Raw genomic sequence first — 14,609 nt, forward strand, 5'->3', positions numbered from 1 at the left:
TAAATGTGAATAAAATACGTTATATGTGGCAAATGTGAATAAAATATGTTATATGTGACACATTCACGTATGTCAAGTAAATGTGAATAAAATATGTTATGTGTGACCTACGATATTCTTAAATGAGTATCTAAATGAACTTGATTCTTTTCATTTGTAGTAATCTTCTAAATCAAATAACTAAATATGCATGGATTACACACAAAGACAGAATAGTTTGGTACTTCCTACGGGTAATTAAAGTAACTGAGAAAATATACTTTATTAAGCCTTCATATTCAACGTTTCATGAAGAAAAAACATACAATTTGTAGTCTATTCTTAGAATGTTTGTCTTGTATAAAAAATTAATACATCCCTATATTTTATTTTATTTCACATTCCCAGATTGATCTTAACTTCTGAGATTTAAGGTAAGTTTAAGGAACCTTGATTCAAAGTCATTGAGGCATTTTAGTAAAGACTTGATTTACCATAAGAAAAATACTCTTATTTAGACATTCTCTTAAAACTAAGCCATATAGACATATTTATTTTGATATTAAATAATTACAAAAATACTAAAGTATAATACTTTTTTATTATGGCTAAAGCTGTTACCAAGAAATTATTGGCACTTGAAGCAGGTACCACATCTGGAATCCTCCCAGGAAGTACGCATAGCAAGATCCTTTCTGTGGGCTATTTATTAGAACATGTCGAGGAGAAAAGAGAAGTTGAAGACTGCATCAAGAGTTGAAGGTCACTTGATTCTGCCATAATGAAAAGCACCTAAAGACTTAGGGGCTAAGGAGGCTGATTCTAGCTGAAGTCCGGAACAAATGTTTTAATCCATCTCTTATTTGCCACATGACCTTGAGAGAATTATCAAACCCTGTACCTCAGTTTCCTCATCTGTAAAATGAGGAAAATAATTACCTATCTTTCTTGACCGTCATTAGCATTGATTAAAAAATAAACGGAGGCATATTAAAATTTTTAGGAGTTTATTTGTGCAAAAATTAGTTTGAATTGCGCGGCACCAAACTGGAAGTGGTTAGGAGCACCCCACTGATAGGATATTAGGGCGAAGACTTACACAAAGAAACTTTCGGAAACAAAGAAAGGAAATTATTTTATTGGCTATAGCTTAAAGCCTAGTTAACTGGTTGTTTTATTAGAGTTCTGAGTTCATAGCTTTGAGGCATTTACAGGCTTAGATTTTGTTTGATTAGGTGGGCTACCACGGCATTAGAGCCATCTCAGTCTAATGACCTACTTCTTCAATGAATTTAACAGCATTAAGTGATTTAATTTATGTAACACACTTCTTAAAAAGTATCTGGTTCATCTAAATACTCAACGAATATTATTTGTAATTATTATTACCAGGCTTAGTTTGAACTATGTGTGTTTTGATTTATTCCGTGTCTTAACAAAGACAACCAAGGCAGCTTGTTTATGGCAACCTAGTTAAAAACCGCCTCCTCTTATAAACCCTTTTATTTTACAGTTTGTTTTTATATTCAGTGCTGCCCTGTGTGGAGTAGTATAGGGTGCAGGTAAGATTGCCTTGTCCCAGGCCTAAAATCTATACTGGTGGCCCTGACCTGATCATGTCCAGTTGTTCCAATTTTAGGTGAACTGTTAAAATAAGTTTTGTCAGAAACGAACTCTCTGAAACTGACAGCTTTTATTAAATTTTGCTTGAGGATCTGTTCCTTTGAGGATGGTATGGGGAAAGTGTAGGCTTCTACCAGTATTCTTATCTGATCAAGAATTCATCAAGTTACAGAAAGAATTGGTCACTCCTATATTTGCATGAAACAAAACAAAACAAAAACTTTAGTAGAAGAATAGTTGCTAATTAACATAAGTAGTTGACTTTTTAGGTCTGTACTCATGTCCTGAGTAAAGCCAGACCTGAATTTTATTACTCAGTTCTGATTCATTTCCCTTGCAACAATTTCTAAGAGCTGAACAAGAGACAAGGAGCAAGTATTTTTTTAAATCTACATACATTCATAAAATTATAATTTAGTGAGTGTAGGAAAATCTGCAAACTGCTATATTAATAGTTCTTTTCTTCTTTTTAGATTAAATTAACGCTGTTTGAAACAGAACATTGTTTTCATCATGATTGTTACTAAAGATGAGAGACCAAAGTCCAGAAACCATGATTTTTACCTTTTTCATGCCCTGATGATGCTAAGCATGACCATGCTGTTTCTTCCAGTCACTGGAACGTCTAAGCAAAATATTCCACGACTCAAGCTAACCTACAAAGGTAAATGTGTCAGTGTTTTTCAGGTTGCCTTCTTTTATTTAGAAATGCATACTGACTTCAGTGAAATGTTTGTAGTATTGGCATCAGTTAATAATCAGATTATTATAGGGGCTTCCCTGGTGGCACAGGTGCTAAAAACAAAAACCAGGTGCTAAGATTTGAGAATTACGTGCTAAGAATGGTTAAAACAAAACAAAACAAAACAAAACAAAACATGGAGCTCTCGGGATTCCCTGGTGGTGCAGTGGTTGAGAGTTCGCCTGCTGATGCAGGGGACACGGGTTCGTGCCCCGGTCCGGGAAGATCCCACATGCCGCGGAGCGGCTGCGCCCGTGAGCCATGGCCGCTGAGCCTGCGCGTCCGGAGCCTGTGCTCCGCAACGGGAAAGGCCACAACAGTGAGAGGCCCGCGTACAATAATAATAATAATAATAATAATAAGATTATTACAGAATGCAAAGCCCACTGATTCATTATTCTTGGTGAAGAAAATAGACACCAAAACTGTTCATGTATGCTTTTCAGTTCATTATTTACAATTTTTAACTACTGATTAGCATAATTAGGAAATTTTGGTCAGTAAGTTGTAGTCAGTTTTTTGTTTTTTGTTTTTCTTGGCTATGCTGTGCGGCACGTGGGATCTTAGCTCCTCTACCGCAGATGGAACCCGCGGCCCCTGCATTGGAAGCATGGAGTCTTAACCACTGGACCGCCAGGGAAGTCCCTGTAGTCAGTTTTATATTAAAATAAATCAATAACTATGTATGGTCAGGCCACTCAAGATAGCTGTTCTCTTGCTCTCTGTAAGTCCCCTGTTCAACCAGTGCCTGCTTCACCTATACCCTATTCACCTGACAGACCTTCCTACATGCTTGCCCCATGCCCCAGCTAATGATTGTTCTAATTTTAGCCACCATGATAGCCTATCAAAGGGGCAGTTAGGGGCGGGCCCCTCTGCTGGTTTCCCTGGTAACTGATGAACCAAACTGCCGTCAATTTCCCTTATAAGTGGTAACCTCCCCCTGCCCGTGGGAGTGAAGCCTGTCCACTTTGTCCTGCTTCGGTGTGAGCCGCATACATGGTGGGGTGTTGCTCCAGAACCTTGCTTCGGACATGTAAGATCTCCCATCCATTAAACCTTTGATGGCTCTGTCGCTGCCTCTGGGCTCTTCGGTCTTGAAGCTGGGCAAGCACAAGCCTTGTAGGCCTGTGGGGTGCAGCTCAACAGCCTAAAAATAGAAAAATCATTAATTCTATACAGCTGCTACTAATTCGTTGATCCTTAGTATTTTTTAAAACAGTAAGATATCTTCAAAAATATTAACAAACTAAAATACCTTGAATATCTCAAGCATATACATATTTTATTGTTTAAAAAATAGTCTGTGTGAAAAGCTTAAAATACAGAGATGAGAAAACATTTAAGAAATGAAGTCTACTAAGCTAATTGTTTTAAATGTTTAAATTAGTATGAAAGCAAAGTTTATATACTAATATGTGTTTATATGTAAGTGTAATATATCAATATATATATCGAGAGAGAAAACGAGCCAAGTTTCATGCTCAAAGATTTTTTTTTTTTTTTCTGTAATATCCCTGTGGCTTCTTTAATACCTAAGTAATGAGAGGAATGTAGGGAACTCAAACTCCTCTATTCTGAACTTGGTGGGTAAAAATCATGCTGGCAGTTTTAATCTTTAAGACAACTTATTTTCAGCTCAAATTAAATATCAATAGTAAAAGCAAATTTGATGTCTAATGTAAGCTTAAGTGGAATTATCTTATTTGACTCATTACACATTTCATATGTTGGTATTTGTTTGGAATTTATACCTCATGAATTAAAGAGTTAAGGTAACATTTTTGAGTTTTTGTATTCTCGAATTTCTAGAGCAGAGACAACTAATCTATGGTTAAAAAAATTCAGGGCATTGCCTTTGTGCAGTGTGAGGGAAGGATCGAATGGAAAGGGATATGAGAGGAAACTTTCTGGGCTTATGGAAATGTTCTCTATCCTGATAGAGATATAATATGGACTTTTCACAACCCATCATATTACACAAGTCAGATTTGTTTGCCTGTTTTCAAAATTTATCTTAAGAACAGAACAGAAAACAAGTATGAAAAGCCAAACAATAAAAAAAAAAAAAAAAGAGAAAGTTTGAAAATAGATTGAACGGAAAGAAAAAGAAACACTACCTGGTTTCTATGATATAGTGAAGAACACAGGAGCATTGCATGGATGAGGGTGGACAATGCAAAATAAATTAGACTTGGAAAGAAACTTTAATAATAGTTAATAATTACTCACTGAGGAGTCATCGTAAGCAAAGCATTGGTATAAGGAGTATGTGTGAATGATGTCATTTTATCCTCATCACCACCCTGTGAGGTGGGGATTATTATCATCTGCCTAGAAATGAGGTTACTGAGGTACTGAGAAATTAAGGTCTCAAATTAGCTGGTGGCTCAGCTCGTGAGTCAGCCCCGTGCTTTGGAGAGCCTGGGTGCCTATTCATATTTCTCACACCCTAGACAAGAGCAGCAGTTCTTGCCTGAGGCACTTACCTACGGAAATGAACTTTAAAGTTGACAGAAGCGTCATGCTGATATTTGACTAACTGATTGTATGCTTTCAATTGTCAAAATTAAATGGAGTTGAAGACCACACGCTCTTGGTAGCCAAAAGAGATTTACAGACTTTGATAATCTTATGGGAAAAAGAGAGATGGTCATTGTGCTAATTTGTGTTCATAATCAAAATTTTATGAGTGACTGTAAAATATTAACTCAAATGTGGTAACTTGATCGTTAGAAAATAACAAATCAGTTCCTAAAAATAAAAAAATTAAAAAACATTAATTTTATGTAGCTGCTGCTAATTAGTTTATCCCTAGTTAGAGGAGTTGTTTTTTGGTATGAATCTATGTTTTTGTATTAATACTTGGAATCAACCATATAAGAGTTCAAAATCCTGTTTTATTTATCTCTCTATAGATTTTCACTCTTTCTAGCACCTAGTACTTATATAAAAGGAGAACTGGTATAAATGTTGGATTAAATGCAATAAGAACTATTCTTTGGATGGTTCTTATATTTAGTATACTTTCCAAATGTTGTATTTTTTAGATATTTATCTACATGTAGATTGTCTATTGATACATGTCAAAAGCAGTAGCAAAGACTGAATGCAGGGAAGGAATTTTAAAAATCTCTCAACTCACCCTCAATACATACACAACACACACACACACACACACACACACACACACACTCACTCCCCCCTCACCCCCTCTCCCCCTTGTCTCCCCTTTCTCCTCTCCCCCCTCCCCCTCCCTCTCTCCTATAGCGCCCTGTGGCTGCTGTTAGCCATTCACTGCCAGATTGTATGCTAATAATAGAGTAGTGATCTTGGCTAGGAGAATTACTGACAATGCTTATGGAATATTCCTCTTTCCACCTATAAGAATTTGGGGACTTTTCTTTGGAAATCATCAGTTCAGCACTATGAAGTAAGTATGCATTAACCATACACTTGGGAGAATTTCAACAGTTTCCCTAGCCACCTCTTCTCTGCCATATCTGAGAGTGTAAAAGGAAAGTAGTTCAAATCCTGATGTAATAGTTTTAAAAAGTAGCCTATTCCTGAATAAACAAAGTTATAACATAAAAATCACTGCTAACTTGGGGTTATGATGAGGAAAATTCCTACCTCTGAGATAATAATCAGAACTCTCCTTTGGCATTTTCTCTTTCTCTTATGACTGACTAATGAGTGAAGATCACCTAGTATCACCCATTGCTTAGTTTTGAGGGAGTCTAAAACTTCATGCTTGGCATTAAAATACTGCCAGCATGTGAGGTTAGAAAAATCAGTCAAAATGAGAAATTAACTGTATTTTCAAAAATAATTCATTTTTATGGGCACAAAATCAGCTTTGCTTTCCATAACTCAAGCTTCCTTAGGTGCAGACCAGAGACACAGCCAGTATCAGTAGAGTTAGCTACTTTAAACAGCTGCAAGATTATTTTGAGGGATTTCTTAAAGGCCAACAGAAATATAATAACCATTTTATCCAAAGAATGCTCTTTGATAAAGACTTAGCTTTGAACCTCTGAATCCACAGGAGCTTGTTTGGTTCTATTGTTGTGTAAAGAGATTTCCCCTCAGTTGCATATTTTGAATTCTTGCACATTTATGCATACTAAATCAGTTTCTTGAGTAACAAGTAAGGAAACTTAGAGGTCAGGATGTTCTGTATTTCTGGGTTTTGTTTTATAAGGGTAATATATATATATGGCCTTACAAGGGTGAGCTTCTCACAGTGACTTGTATGCTTTATACTGCAGATGTAGTAAATATAACTTTTGAAAAATGACCAACTTCAGTCTTGCAATTACTGTAAACATTTTTTGTATTATAAATCCTCATGAAGGAACTCATGCGGGTTAAGGATATTTATACCCAGGAATCATTAGTATCTGCAATGGTATTTGTTTGGACAGCTCCTAAAGATGAGATAGGTAATATAGCTAAAGAGGGAATGGGCAAAAACTTTGAAAAAGGAAGAGAAAAGTCACTGTCCCCCTGGAATTTCTTTACCAGAGAGGGAGGCAAACAATAAACAGGTAAACAAACAGATGAAGGTTATTTCAAATAGTGGGAAGTTCTATCAGGAACATCAAACAGGAGACTGCATCCAGGACCCTACTTAGACTTTAGGACACTACGCAGAACCATCATTTTTATACCCATTTTATAGATAAGAAACATGAGGTTAGAACCTGAAGGCCTTGCCCCTATGCAAGAAGCTGTTAAGTGGCAGAACTAACTTGTGTGTTTTCACCTCTCTAGTTCCAGGCCCACGTTCTTGCCACCCTGTGCCCTTGAGGGAGACATTGCATGTTCAGGAACACAAATATCAAGATATATATATTAAAAAAAATACAAGGTTTCATTATTACATCTTGGGCAGTATGCTCTTCTCAATAACTACCAATAGTACTAATTATGTTTTGCTCCTCCAAAACTTACGTCTTTTCATAGAAAAGAAAACTGGAAATCATCTTTAAAATTTTTATCTGCTATTGTGTAACTAAACGTTAGTGCATTTGATAGAATAGTTCTTTATCTTGTTTGAGTCTTCTGAGGAGTGAGTGGATAAGTCTATATATTTTTCATTATTTACAAATGACTCTATTTAGCTGTGAAATGTGGCGTGCCTCAAGTAGAGATTCATGGCCATTTGACTCATCTAACTTGTTTGATTTGACTAGTTTTGTGTAAGTTCTGATATCTCGATCGAGTATAGCCGTGAAGAAGGCAGGTTCTGAAGCCAAGCTGCTTATTAGGTCTTAACTGCTGTTACTAGTTGTGGGACATATGGATGTTTATTTTATGTACTGCAGTTTTCCAAGTGCGTTAATTTATTTAATTCTAATGAGGTAGTTGTGAAGGTGTCTTGATCCATGTAAAGCACGTAAAACAGTGTTTGGCATAGTAAACATTTAATAAATGCTGTCAATTATTAATTTTTGTGAAACACTATTATCTTGCTAGGTATTAATGGTTGTTCCCAGACCAGAATTTTCCCTATGTAAACAAGTTTGAAAAATATTACATAGTTTCCTCCTGGGGATTTATAGCATATATTAAAATTGCTTCTGTTTACTCTCAAACATTTTCTACTAGGGTTAGTTTCCCTCAGTCCAGTACCACCCACAGATTGTGAATTTATTGAAGGTACTTTTCAGTTTTTTTATCTTCATGGTCTTCTAGTAGTTAACAAGCCCTTAGGTGGTTATTGACTTTGATAAGAGTAGTGTCTTTGAGTAGTTGGTAGCCTTCAGGGTGGGTTAAAAGGAATCATAAAATCATTCATTCAGGAGTTCCTTTCTAAAGTGGACATTTTTGTTGTCAAATCAATGAGAAAAGAAGATGACTTGCTCTGAATATCTCTCCTTAAGTATATAGTAAAGAAGCATTATCAATCTAATAGTAAGAATTCCCATATATTTTCTTCTATAAAGTCATTGATGGTTTAATTTTTAATGGACTCACTTGTTTTCCCAGATGTGTTTTCTCTAAACTGAGGCTGTGTGTGGAACTGGGCTTTCGTAGGTTTAAGAGCTCAAGGATAATATTATTGTGTATTTGATATTCAGCTCTCAGTGGTTAATAACAATAGTTTCTGATGCCCACTGTTTCCAGCCCCCTGCTGGCAACAAGGGGATATGTTAGCAAGTAGAAGAGGCAAAACTCCCTGGCATCATGTAGTTTATATTCTGATACAGAAAGGTAGACCATACATAAGTACATTACACAGCAAGATGGAAGATGATAAGTGCTATGGAGAAAAACGAATCGGGAAAGTTGATTGGTGGGGGTGTAGTAGTCAAATATGGCACGCAAGAAAGAGCTCACCCAGAGAGTGATGTTTTCACAGATACTTCAAGAAATTATTGTTGCAAGTCATGCAGATACTCAGGAAAGGAACATTTTTGGCAAAAGGAACAGCAAGTGCAAAAGTCCTGAGGTGGAAGAGTGTCTGGCATGTTCAAGGATCTTAAAGAAGACAGTATGGCAAAAAACCCAATGGAATGGGAGAAAGAAGAAAATTGATTAAATCAGAGAGTTAATAGGAGGGAAGAAGGATTAGATCCTTTCACTCTTGTCATTATTAAAACGTTGGTTTTTAGTCTGAGTGTTATGGGAATCCATTGGAGAATTTTGAGCACAGAGGTGACATGGTCTGACTTTCATTATTATAGGATCACTCTGGTTTCTGTACTGTGTGTGCACTGAAAGGGAGAGATCAGGGAAATAGGGAGCCAAGTCTGAGAGGACTGTAATAATCCAGGTGAGAAATGATGGTCTATGAGCCAGACTGGTTGCAGTGGAGGTAGGAGAAGAAGATATGAAGGTAGAGCCAACAGGATTTGTTGATGGATTGGATATGAAGTAAGAGAGAAGTCAAATCTGACTCCATGGTTTTTTTGTTTGTTTTTGATCTAAGGATGGGGTTACTATTAATTGAGATGGCAGAGATTGTGAAAGAATGTTGTGTGGGAAGATCAAGTGGATATATTCGTTTGAGAAGGCTATTAGATATCTAAGTAAGATGCCTAGAAGGCACTTGAGTATATCATTTTTGGAGTTTATAGACGATGTCAATTGGAGATATGAATTTGGCAGTTAGCATAGAGAAAATTTTAAATCCATGAAATTCTGTGAGATGACTAAGGGATATAGAAAATTTAGAGGATTGAGTTCTGGGATACTCTTAAGTCAGGAAATTAGTGAAAGGAGGACTGAGCATCTAAGTGAACTAAAAGAAGTGCCCAGGTATGTAGGAGGAAAATCAGAAGTTGTGGTGTAGAGAAAGTTAAATGAAGAAAGTAAGAAAAGGAACTATCAGCAGTGTCATATTCAGCTAATGTGTCACGAAAGGTAAGTAAAAATTAACATTAAATTTAACAACAGGGACTTCCCTGGTGGCGCAGTGGTTAGGAGTCCGCCTGCTGATGCAGGGGACGCGGGTTCGTGCCCTGGTCCGGGAGGATCCCACGTGCCGTGGAGCGGCTGGGCGCGTGAGCCATAGCCGCTGAGCCTGCGCGTCCAGAGCCTGTGCTCCGCAACGGGACAGGCCACAGCAGTGAGAGGCCCGCGTACCGTAAAAAAAAAAAAAAAAAATTTAACAACAGAAGGCTATTGTTGACCTTGTTAAGAGCAGTGTCTTTAAGTGTGGGAGCCAGAGCACAACAAGGATGGATTCTGAAGAGCATGGGCTCAGGGGAACTGGAGGCAAGTGTAGACAATTCTTTCAAGGAGTTTTCCCATAATAGAGACGTGGGCAGTAGTAGCTGGAAGGACAATGAGATCAAGAGACTTGTTTTTTTCATGCGCTAAACAACAGCATATTTATTTGTTAATTGAAATAATCTAGGAGAGGAATAATTAATGATTCAGGAGAAATGTGGGATCATTTATACACTATTGAAGAAAATAATGATTTTTTTCCTCTAAAATCAGGCTACTTTTAGAACATATGTTGATAAAACTGGCTTATTTTGCATAATAAACTATTGTTTGGTTCATTGTCAGTGTCAACTGTTGTGTAGGTGGAAAGAGAGGTTAAACAGATATAAAAATATATTCAGTTTGATATATTGATATAGGTTTGTAAGTACTACATATGTTTAGAAAATTGTTATGTAAGGATTTAGAAATAAAACTTCAGAAAGATTAAATAATAACCTCAGAGTCACATTAGTAGATAATTAAAAAGCTGATCCAAGCCTTCTGCGTTTCAGTACAATAGTGTTTGTACTACAACTTGCCTGTATCCAACACTGTGATCTAGTAATGATTAAAATCTATTTAACACTACGTAGAGCATTCTTCTAAACATGATTGATCTGTAGAGGTTCACAGAGTGGTAGAAGTTACCTAATAATGTATGGTAACATATGATGTAATATTGCCATACAAAAGTATCACATAAAAAGTGTTCCTGGAATTAGGAACATACATAAAAATCACTGAGGCCTATGTGGTCAGTAGTGTCCTCCTGGCAGGGCAAAGGAGAGCTACATCATGAGACACTTGAATTGCATCCTTGTTATGCATAAATATGGAAGGAATTTATAAGGGCATAATTTAAGTAAAGGCAAATTTTTCTGGGGTTAAACCCAGTCCACTATTTTTTGGTTAAAATAGGTTTCTTTGAATAGATCGTATACTGTATATAGTTGGTTTACTCTTCTGTAAATTATTGAGGAGATAAAATTTTTTATCTACAATTTCTTGTTCTATGACTTCACTTACCTAAAATTTGACTCTAATTTCTTGGGTCTTATTAAATAAATTTTAGCAGTGAGATTCTTTCAGTGTAAATGTAAAAATATAAGTTTACAGATATTTTTTTAAATGAATGTCATTGGGTCATTTTAACAGAAAATTTGGCAAATGCCTCTCTGTTAAGAACTTGTAATATACATTTTGCATTTTTCTGAGTCCTTTCAACATGCTGTTTTAATCCTATTAATTCAAAAGAGGCATAAATTAAAGCTAAAGTGCTTTTTACTTAGGAAGAAAGATACTCATAAAGAGGTTTATTTCACTAAAGCCAAAGTGAGCCAGACACAGTCTAGAAAATAAGATAAATATTTCAGTAATCCCAATGGAATGGTAAAGTGGAGGAAGCAATAGAAGTGAACTTGTCTGTGGGTATGTTCCATAAAAACAGTAAGTAGAATTGTTTTGAAAAAGAACCTTGCTTTTCTAAGTAATGGTAAATCTTAAAATATAAAATAGAGCTGTAATGGGTGATAGGGCTTAGAGTTAGAAGAGACCTTGATAGGTTTTAGCTTTCTCTGCCGTGTACTGTTCTTGTACCATTAGAACAGTTGTTTGCTCTTTCTGAATCTAGGTTTTCTCCTCTGGAAATTAGTGATAATCCTTTGGTTAAGGATCAAATGAAATAATAGAGGAAAAGCTCCTTGGAAGTTATAAAGCACAAATGGATATTATGATAGGCTTCAAAGGGAGACCAGACATAATATATGACTGAATTAATTGAAGTAGGATGTGAAGAAAATTCAAGGTCTTTAAAAATATATTTAGGCATCTTGCATACAATTTCTCCTGCCACACATAACAGGACATTTACTTGAAAGTCAATTAATAAATCATAACTTGTCATCTTTACATTTTCCTTCCAGGTAAATGCATATTATATGAATGTACTTCTCTTCTTTGTATGAGAAAATGGAGGGGGAAAAGTTTTATATGTCTTTGGTTGAAACTAAGTAGGTTATTTATCACTTATAGCAATTAAGTTAGTTATAAGTTAATCACATTGGTCACAGCTGTACATCCCTAACTTATTCTAACACTGTAGTGTTGTAGAGGAAAAATAATAATAATTTGGCTATTTTGCATAAATTAACACATCATCATATAAGGGTTTGAGAGAAACTGTAGTGTGGAGAAGAAAGAAGAGTCCAGCACTTCAAGGCAATTGGGGCCACAGTGTTCTTTAGCTTTTCTACTCCAGCTGTGGTTCAAGGACCAGTAGCGCCAGCATAATTTGAGAGCTTGTTAGAAATGCAGAATCTCAGGCTCCCTCCTAGACTCCTCAGTGAGAGTCTATTTTTTAGCAAGAGTCCCAGCTGATCTGAATGCATGTTAATCCTGAGAAGCACTGCTTTTAGAGTGTTTTATTTCCAACTCCCTCCTCTTCCCACCCTCCTCTCCTTCATCCTCCCACCCCCAATACACACAGGAGCATTTGGATATCACAACAGGAATCTCTTATGATTGCAAAGCATTAGAGCCACAATTGGGTCTCCAAATGGCACATTAACCTCTCTGAATTATTAATAAGGCTGTAATAAATCCTGGTTTAGATGGAAGGTAGATAAACCAACATAAACAAGAATCACTAGAGTTTGAAAAATCATCAGTTAAATGTTTGTCAGACTTCTTATGTGAAAGAAGAGGTGATGAATTGCAGCAATGATTTAGACATTATTCTTGTCTGCAAGGGCTTCTGGTCTTTTTAAGGGACAAAATAACTGCAAAAAGATTGATGCCATAGGATTAGGGTAAATAAAACCAAACATTTCAAAGAATTTCGGAGGAGGTTGGGTGTGAAATTGAACTTTGAACATTGGAAGAAATTTAGAGTTTATTGAATAAAGTATATGTTGGCATTGGAGGATTTTTATCATGAAATTCTAACTTAATTCTAATTTAAGGGAGAAAACCAGAATAGACAGCGTAATGTGGGAGAGATTGGAGAGGGAGGGGGGCAGGGAACAAGGTTGTTTAGGAGCCTGTTATAGTAATTTTGAGAAGCAGTAATATGGCTCTTAGCCTGGCTGATGATAAAAATAAATGTTTGAGGAAAAGGAATAGATAATTTGCATGAGGAAATCTATAAGGCTTTAAATTTACCTGGAAGTTGATGTGAGGGAAATGCAATATACTTACGGGTAGCAGTTATTTAAATAGGGGAATAAAAGAGTAAGGGAATAAGGAAGAGGAACTAAAAACGATTCTGTTATCTTGAGCCTAGGAACTAGGTCATGTCATTAAAGTCATTATAGTCAGTAGGACCAGGTGGTTGGGGGAAAAATGACAGTACCAAGCAGGCTGCTGGAAATTCTGAACTGTGACTTGGGAGAGGCAGTGGGGTTTTAGGTGCCTATTTTGAAGTCATCAGCAGAGAACTAACAATTTGTGGGAAACTAAATGGAAAACATGATCTCATTGTTTATGCCCTGTAATACTGACTGAAATTAAGGAAGACATTATTCTGTGAGTGTATTTTGAATCTCCCTCTTGGAAGTCCATAAGCATATTCTGATGCAAATTCTGTGCACACCTCTACAGAATTAGCTTCCTTGGGTAAGCTAGAGGACCCTTTCTGGAGAAAACCTAGAGAAAAGTTGCACAGATAACTGACATCTGTTTGTTCTGAATGAAAAGCCAAAAGGAAATTCTCTTGAATCAGGGGAAATTAACTTTCAGGTCAGATGTCACACTGAATGCCCAGCATGATAAGTGAAAAACAAAACAAGACATATTCAGGCCAATTATTTTAAGTTTTATAATAGCAAGAGTGAGGAGGTGAAAGGAAAAACAGAAGACATTCAAAAGATTGGGACACTGATGGCATGAGACTTCTAAACCATAACTTTGGAAGCCAGAGGATAGTATGTAAACGCCTCAGCTCTCTGAGGGTGAAAGCTGTTCAGCCCGGAATTCTATAGTTAGCCCAATTATCAACAAAGGTAAATTAAAGACATTTTCACACATGGAAAATTTCAAATATATAAGTTACAGTCACTCATTTTTAGGAAACTTCTGGAGATGTGCTCACCAAAATAAGAAAATAAATCAAGGAGGAAAGAGATGGGATCCGGGAAAGATGAGTTTCATACTAGGAGAGTGGTAGAAGGAACTTTGAGGAAGCTATTCCTCAGGTCAGAGAATAGACAGTCCAGATTGGAGCAAGAGGAAGAAAGGGCCAAGAGGGGATGTTTCCTGAAGGAAAACAAAAAACAATCTGACAGAATTCCATTTGAAAATTATATAGAGGCATTTTTCAGAAGGTGTGGAAAGTTTTGATCATGATCTTAAGGAAGTCTAAGCAAATGTCACAATTGAGAAATTATTAACAAAAACAACATTTTTTTTATTTTCAAGAAAGAAAGTATAATCAGAGAGCACTACTTTTTGTTTTTTAACATCTTTATTGGAGTATAATTGCTTTACCATGGTGTGCTAGTTTCAGCTTTATAGCAAAGTGAATCAACTATTCATATATATATATATA

At 36.2% G+C, this 14,609-nt stretch overlaps 1 protein-coding gene across 1 annotated transcript in view; it reads left to right on the forward strand.

Moving 5' to 3' along the window:
• The first annotated feature begins 394 nt into the window (after positions 1-394).
• SEMA3D (semaphorin 3D) overlaps positions 395-14,609 on the forward strand; it is a 134,386-nt gene continuing 120,171 nt past the window's right edge. The window contains exons 1-2 of the mRNA XM_024738496.1: positions 395-413; positions 2,076-2,266. Coding sequence (XP_024594264.1) covers positions 2,116-2,266 — 151 coding nt within the window. The 5' untranslated portion in view covers positions 395-413; positions 2,076-2,115. The remainder of the gene's footprint in view (positions 414-2,075; positions 2,267-14,609) is intronic.

Source organism: Neophocaena asiaeorientalis, unplaced genomic scaffold (genome assembly GCF_003031525.2).
Source record: "Neophocaena asiaeorientalis asiaeorientalis breed wild unplaced genomic scaffold, Neophocaena_asiaeorientalis_V1.1 scaffold89, whole genome shotgun sequence".
Lineage (NCBI taxonomy): Eukaryota > Metazoa > Chordata > Mammalia > Artiodactyla > Phocoenidae > Neophocaena > Neophocaena asiaeorientalis.